This window comes from Squalius cephalus (assembly GCF_949319135.1).
Source record: "Squalius cephalus genome assembly, chromosome: 12".
In the NCBI taxonomy this organism is placed as follows: Eukaryota; Metazoa; Chordata; class Actinopteri; order Cypriniformes; family Leuciscidae; genus Squalius; species Squalius cephalus.
The window spans coordinates 39171443-39179516 of NC_137133.1; the positions used below are offsets into that span (position 1 = coordinate 39171443).

An 8074-nucleotide genomic window follows, 5' to 3' on the forward strand; every position below is an offset into this window, starting at 1 on the left:
CCCGAGAAACGAGACCCGAGACCCGAGACCCGAGACCCGAGAAACGAGACCAGAGACCCGAGACCCGAGACACGAGACACGAGAAACGAGACCAGAGACCCGAGACCCGAGACCCGAGACACGAGACCCGAGACGCCGTCACGGAGAATACAGACCAGGACTGCTTTTATGGAATATTGCAGTGTTTATTATTAGTTATTTATAATTGTTTTAAATTCCTGGTAATCTTGAATCAGAATCAGTTCCTCTTGCAGCATCTCTTCTCTGGTGATGTGGGCGGGGCAACATGTCACTCACATGAGATCAGCCAATAGCAAACCACAAACATCCAATCAATTCCCCACAGACACAATCAAGCCCCGCCCACATGTGTTCTCGTTCCAGAAGCGTTTCACTCGGATATACAGAACAACAGAGAAGAAGAGACCAGCACAACTTCAGTTTCATGAAGATTTAAAAATAGACCCGAGACACGAGACCCAAGACCCGAGACCCGAGACACGAGACCCGAGACCCGAGACCCGAGACCCAAGACACGAGACCCAAGACCCGAGACCCAAGAGACGAGACCCAAGACCTGAGACCCGAGACACGAGACCCGAGACACGAGACCCGAGACCCGAGACCCGAGACCCGAGACACGAGACCCGAGACCCAAGACCCGAGACCCGAGACCCGAGACCCGAGCACAGGAGACCTGAGACACGAGACCCAAGAGCTGAGACCCGAGCACACGAGACCCGAGACACGAGACCCGAGACCCAAGAGCTGAGACCCGAGCACACGAGACCCGAGACAAGAGACCCGAGACCCGAGAGACGAGACCCAAGACCTGAGACCCGAGACACGAGACCCGAGACACGAGACCCAAGACCCGAGACCCGAGACACGAGACCCGAGACCCGAGACCCGAGACCCAAGACACGAGACCCAAGACCCGAGACCCAAGAGACGAGACCCAAGACCTGAGACCCGAGACACGAGACCCGAGACACGAGACCCGAGACCCGAGACCCGAGACCCAAGACCCGAGACCCGAGACCCGAGACCCAAGACACGAGACCCAAGACCCGAGACCCAAGAGACGAGACCCAAGACCTGAGACCCGAGACACGAGACCCGAGACACGAGACCCGAGACCCGAGACCCGAGACCCGAGACACGAGACCCGAGACACGAGACCCAAGACCCGAGACCCGAGACACGAGACCCGAGCACAGGAGACCTGAGACACGAGACCCAAGAGCTGAGACCCGAGCACACGAGACCCGAGACACGAGACCCGAGACACGAGACCAGAGACCCAAGACCCAAGACCCGAGCACACGAGACCCAAGACCCGAGAAACGAGACCCGAGACCCGAGACCCGAGAAACGAGACCCGAGACCCGAGACCCGAGACCCGAGAAACGAGACCAGAGACCCGAGACCCGAGACACGAGACACGAGAAACGAGACCAGAGACCCGAGACCCGAGACCCGAGACACGAGACCCGAGACGCCGTCACGGAGAATACAGACCAGGACTGCTTTTATGGAATATTGCAGTGTTTATTATTAGTTATTTATAATTGTTTTAAATTCCTGGTAATCTTGAATCAGAATCAGTTCCTCTTGCAGCATCTCTTCTCTGGTGATGTGGGCGGGGCAACATGTCACTCACATGAGATCAGCCAATAGCAAACCACAAACATCCAATCAATTCCCCACAGACACAATCAAGCCCCGCCCACATGTGTTCTCGTTCCAGAAGCGTTTCACTCGGATATACAGAACAACAGAGAAGAAGAGACCAGCACAACTTCAGTTTCATGAAGATTTAAAAATAGATTAAATTAAACTGACGGGACTCACCGCAGGAACAGAAGAAGCTGATGAAGACCTGAAACACAAACACACACACACACACACACACACACTCTAACCCTACCCCTAAACCTACCCATCACACACACACATACACTAACCCTACCCCTAAACCTACCCATCACACACACACACACACACACACACACACACACACACACACACACACACACACACACACTAACCCTACCCCTAAACCTGCCCATCACACACACACACACACACACACACACACACACACTAACCCTACCCCTAAACCTGCCCATCACACACACACACACACACACACACTAACCCTACCCCTAAAACTGCCCATCACACACACACACACACACACACACACTAACCCTACCCCTAAACCTGCCCATCACACACACACACACACACACACACACACACTAACCCTACCCCTAAACCTGCCCATCACACACACACACACACACACACACACACACTAACCCTACCCATCACACACACACACACACACTAACCCTACCCCTAAACCTGCCCATCACACACACACACACACACACACTAACCCTACCCCTAAACCTGCCCATCACACACACACACACACACACACACACACACCCTACCCCTAAACCTGCCCATCACACACACACACACACACACTAACCCTACCCCTAAACCTGCCCATCACAGAAAACTTTCTGCATTTTTTCATTTCCAAAAAAACTCATTCTGTGTGATTTATAAGCTTGTTTACCCATGGGGACCCACTGTGACACGAGTCCCCGTGAGTCTGTGTGCATTCAGGTTGAAGTCCCCACCGGGATAGAAAAACATGAACACACATACACACACACACACACACACACACACACACACACACACTCACACACACTCACACACACTCACACACACACACACACACACACACACACTAGTTGATGAAGACTGACATCTGCTGGATGTAAGAGACTAAAGCTGCAGTGATTCTTCACTCATTTCATAAGATTGTTGTTAAACTATAAATATTAAGATAAACTGAACATCCGTCACTGAATTAAAGATTAAACATATAATCATAGTGTTGAACAAACAGAGACTCGATTTCACAAAAGACTTCAGTTTATATTTTATAAATACTCTTTCATTGAACAATAATCAGTAGGGATCCATTGCCATTGAAAACACATCAGAAAACAAATATGAATGAAAAAAAAAAAAACAAGGGAAAAAAAAAAAGACACACTGGGTCCAAACAAACACACACACAGGATCTGTAACTGGTCAGTGTGAGCTAATGGTCAATCAGGAAAACACAGTTTTCTCATCGGAATGATCGGGAATATTTCCTTCAGAAATCATTCTGTTCGTAACAATCATCAATCATCCGACAATTAAACAATCAGCTGATGAAATAAAACATCATAATGTAGATATTTCTGCAGAATTCATTAAGACTTCATGATCTGATGATACTCATAATTTAACACACACACACAATTAATAATAAAAAACTACTGCACTTATTTGAGCACAATATTGCAACAGCACTTCAAAACACTGAGAACTAAGAGGACTTGAAATATAGATATAAGCTTTTATACTCCATTTTAAATAATTTCTTTAAATACAATTACAAGTCTCGAAAGCATCATAAACGCCCTGTGCAACGCTGACGTTTCGACCCGAACACAACCTCGGCTTAACTTCAATGCTTTAGAGTCCAGATCAGAGAAATATCAGAATCAGATAAACGGTCAGGAATTTAAATAGAATTTGGGTTTTTTTAAACCTCAAAAATAGTCCTAAAAATATATTGCATATTCCAGCTTTAGAAACAGACTTAATAAAATATCTCCTTTTTGTTTAGAAGAAATCGAAAGCAGAAAGACGACGCTTTTCCAAATGTAAAAAAATGACTTTAAATTTGAATATTAATTATTTTTCAGAGACGCTCCTCCTGTAATCAGCGGATGATCTGGGTATTCGACATCATAACATCATAAAGCTGACATGAACATTTAAAATCATACATTTCTACACTGGGCCGAACTCTACAAACATGATTCAGCGTAAACTGAGTTCATGTCCGCGGACGTTCATATATATTTTGCAGCTAATATTTAAAACTAGCTAATGTATCTCGTTAAGGTGCTTGTTTCTCAACTGGTGTGTCTGTTCTCTCAGGAAAAACAATACAAAATAACCATTTAATGTCTAGAATAACAAAATAAAGACTTATTAGCTTTAAAAAGGGAGGAGAAACTCTAACACACATCTTTAGTTTGTTTAAACTCTGTCACTGCCGGTTATACAGTATTCAGCTCCTGCTTTTCTTCATTCGTCTGCTCTAGAACAGGTTTTCCTGCTTGAATGTTGATTATTCTCCTCATATTCTCCATTGTTGCGGCTCCTCTCTTCCCAGTCTGTCAGGAACGCTCTGTTCACTTCCTGTCTCTATGAAGCCCCTCCTCCTGAAAAGCACACTGTGCTCTGATTGGTCGGCTGGAGCAGTGTGTTGTGATTGGTCGAGCGCTTCGAGTGTGTTTGGGAAATGCCCCGCCCCTTACCATAACCGCCAGTTTAACACACTACTAACTAACTCAACCAGGCCCCGCCCCTTTATTCTGCGCATGAATTATTATAATGAGGAATATTGTGACATGTTCGTTCCCGGGAGAAACTCAAGACTACAATGGAGGCGTTTCAGGAGTTCAGGAACACTGGAACTCGCACATGTCACTGTTGGGAATGTTGTAATATTTTATAATTGGCTTCATTTACTAAATAAAGTTGAAGCGGTTTTGATCCGCATCTCAGAAACGATCAGGGAATGTAATAGTGCAAGTTCTCTAGGGGACACTAGAAGCGAGAGCAAACGTCAAATAAATATTAAAATATATCTCTGCTTTCTAGAGGATCTGAATCTAAAGGTTCAATTTCATAGATACAAAACATAGATCTCCTTACAAATCACGCAAGCACTTCATGTGCTCCGGTGAGCTGACGAGCTGTGACGGTGAGTGTCGTGTTCCTCACGCGTCGTCCTTTGGTTCGGTTGGTCAGAGTCTCTCTCTCTCTCTCTCTCTCTCTCTCTCACTCACTCACTCACTCACTCACTCACTCACTCACACTCACTCACTCACTCACTCACTCACTCACTCACTCACACTCACTCACTCACTCACTCACTCACTCACACTCACTCACTCACTCACTCACTCACTCACTCACTCACTCACTCACTCACTCACTCACTCTCTCACTCACTCACTCACTCACTCACTCACTCACTCACTCACTCACTCTCTCACTCACTCACTCACTCACTCACTCACTCACTCACTCTCACTCACTCACTCACTCACTCACTCACTCACTCTCTCTCTCTCTCTCTCTCTCACTCACTCACTCACTCACTCACTCTCTCTCTCTCTCACTCACTCACTCACACTCACTCACTCACTCACTCACTCACTCACTCACTCACACTCACTCACTCACTCACTCACTCACTCACTCACACACTCTCTCACTCACTCACTCACTCACTCACTCACTCACTCACTCACTCACTCTCTCACTCACTCACTCACTCACTCTCTCACTCTCTCACTCACTCACTCACTCACTCACTCACTCACTCACTCTCTCACTCACTCACTCACTCACTCACTCACTCACTCACTCACTCACTCACTCACTCACTCACTCACTCTCTCACTCACTCACTCACTCACTCACTCACTCACTCACTCACTCACTCACTCACTCACTCACTCACTCACTCACTCACTCACTCACTCACACTCTCTCGGGATGAACTCGAACGCCACAGGGATAAACAATACGAGCATCAGATTTCTGTTCTCACTCACTCACTCTCTCACTCACTCACTCACTCACTCACTCACTCACTCACTCACTCACTCACTCACTCTCACTCACTCACTCACTCACTCACTCACTCACTCACTCACTCACTCACTCACTCACTCTCTCACTCACTCACTCACTCACTCACTCACTCTCTCACTCACTCACTCACTCTCTCACTCTCTCACTCACTCACTCACTCACTCACTCACTCACTCACTCACTCACTCACTCACTCACTCACTCTCTCACTCACTCACTCACTCACTCACTCACTCACACACTCTCTCGGGATGAACTCGAACGCCACAGGGATAAACAATACGAGCATCAGATTTCTGTTCTCACACACACACTCTTTATCTTCGACGGCCCGCTCACACCGAGATCCAGAACGCTAACCATAACTACACTGGAAAACAGCTTTTTCTCAGAGCTTTATTTTCACTCAGAAATTACTAGTTAATTAGCAAAGAAACACCGGAAATGTTGAAGTGGAAAGATGGATTAAGGAAAAGTAAGGATTTCCTAGTTAAACGTTAGAGCTGCACGATTCTGGATACATTAACAATCACAGATTTTCTCTTTAAAATAGAGATCACAATTCTCTAAACAAAATGACATGTAATTTATTAGAGGTTATAAAAGTCTAATAAAAATTTGTATTAATTTGAATTTTTATTATTATTATAAATCTGTTTAAGTGAATAATTTAATGACTCACTCAGACAGACTTCACTTGCTTCATTACTGGATGAATGAGCGTTTTTCAACGAATCTCTTGAGTGAATGATTCAATGACTCACTCATACAGACTTCACTTGTTTCATTACTGGATGAATCAGTGTTTTTGAGTGAATCTCTTGAGTGAATGATTCAATGACTCACTCATAAAGACTTCACTTGCTTCATTACTGGATGAATGAGCGTTTTTCAACGAATCTCTTGAGTGAATGATTCAATGACTCACTCATACAGACTTCACTTGTTTCATTACTGGATGAATCAGTGTTTTTGAGTGAATCTCTTGAGTGAATGATTCAATGACTCACTCATAAAGACTTCACTTGCTTCATTACTGGATGAATGAGCGTTTTTCAACGAATCTCTTGAGTGAATGATTCAATGACTCACTCATAAAGACTTCACTTGTTTCATTACTGGATGAATCAGTGTTTTTGAGCGAATCTCTTGAGTGAATGATTCAATGACTCACTCATAAAGACTTCACTTGTTTCATTACTGGATGAATGAGCGTTTTTGAATGAATCTCTTGAGTGAATGATTCAATGACTCACTCATAAAGACTTCACTTGTTTCATTACTGGATGAATCAGTGTTTTTGAGTGAATCTCTTGAGTGAATGATTCAATGACTCACTCATAAAGACTTCACTTGTTTCATTACTGGATGAATCAGTGTTTTTCAACGAATCTCTTGAGTGAATGATTCAATGACTCACTCATAAAGACTTCACTTGTTTCATTACTGGATGAATGAGCGTTTTTGAACGAATCTCTTGAGTGAATGATTCAGTGACTCTCTTTGTGAAGCTGTGGGCGTCCCTATTCTCATAGAGTTAGAGCATTAGTTACCGTCATGTCGTCGCTGGTGTGAACGGACCTTTAGTCTGAAGATCTGGACCTCAGAGGGTTTAGTCTCGGTCTGGTTTTGATTAAGAGAGATTTGTCACGAAAGCGTCAGCGTTCTGAACCCTTCAGAGATCTCCCATCAGCCTCAGCAGTGCGACAGTCCAGTGTACATGACAAAGATCGATATACAACGTGAGGTTCGACCGAGTCTCTGAAGGAGAAAGGAAGAAGGCAATTAATCTACGGAAGCCTCATTTGGACATCAAGACCACCGGCTCGGTCTCGCTGTTTCAGTCGTGTCGTTCCGCCAGCATGAGGATGGTCATGTGATCAGCCTCGGGACGCTGTGATTGGTTCACTGCAGGTTCTTCAGGATGCGCCCGTAGCGGAGGTCGTACACGTGTCGGCACAGGTACACCAGCTGCGGGTCGACGCCCGCGGGCACGGGCCGGTGGGACGGGTTGGCGCTGGCCGGGGGAACGGGCACCACCGGGGGGCTCTCACACACACCCTCAGAGCGCCGCTTGGCCAAGGCACAAAATCTGCAACATCACATTAGATTATTATGACACGTTTATAACCAGGGCCTGAAACACTCTAAAGCGAGTAAATACTGGTGTATGAAACACTGTCAGTCGCCACAGCTGGCCGCGAACATGTTTATGAACTCTAACGATGCAATCTGAGTGAGTGTGTGTGTGTGTGTGTGTGAGTGTGTGAGTGAGTGAGTGAGTGAGTGAGTGAGTGAGTGTGTGAGTGTGTGAGTGAGT

General features: G+C 45.7%; 1 protein-coding gene across 1 annotated transcript in view; it reads right to left on the reverse strand.

Moving 5' to 3' along the window:
• Window positions 1-5984: 5984 nt before the first annotated feature.
• Window positions 5985-8074, reverse strand: part of LOC307168203 (bromo adjacent homology domain-containing 1 protein) — a 27786-nt gene continuing 25696 nt past the window's right edge. Inside the window, exons 7-8 of the mRNA XM_079887886.1 lie at window positions 6601-7846; window positions 5985-6435 (exon numbers count right to left, since the gene is read on the reverse strand). Coding sequence (XP_079744012.1) covers window positions 7660-7846 — 187 coding nt within the window. The 3' untranslated portion in view covers window positions 5985-6435; window positions 6601-7659. The remainder of the gene's footprint in view (window positions 6436-6600; window positions 7847-8074) is intronic.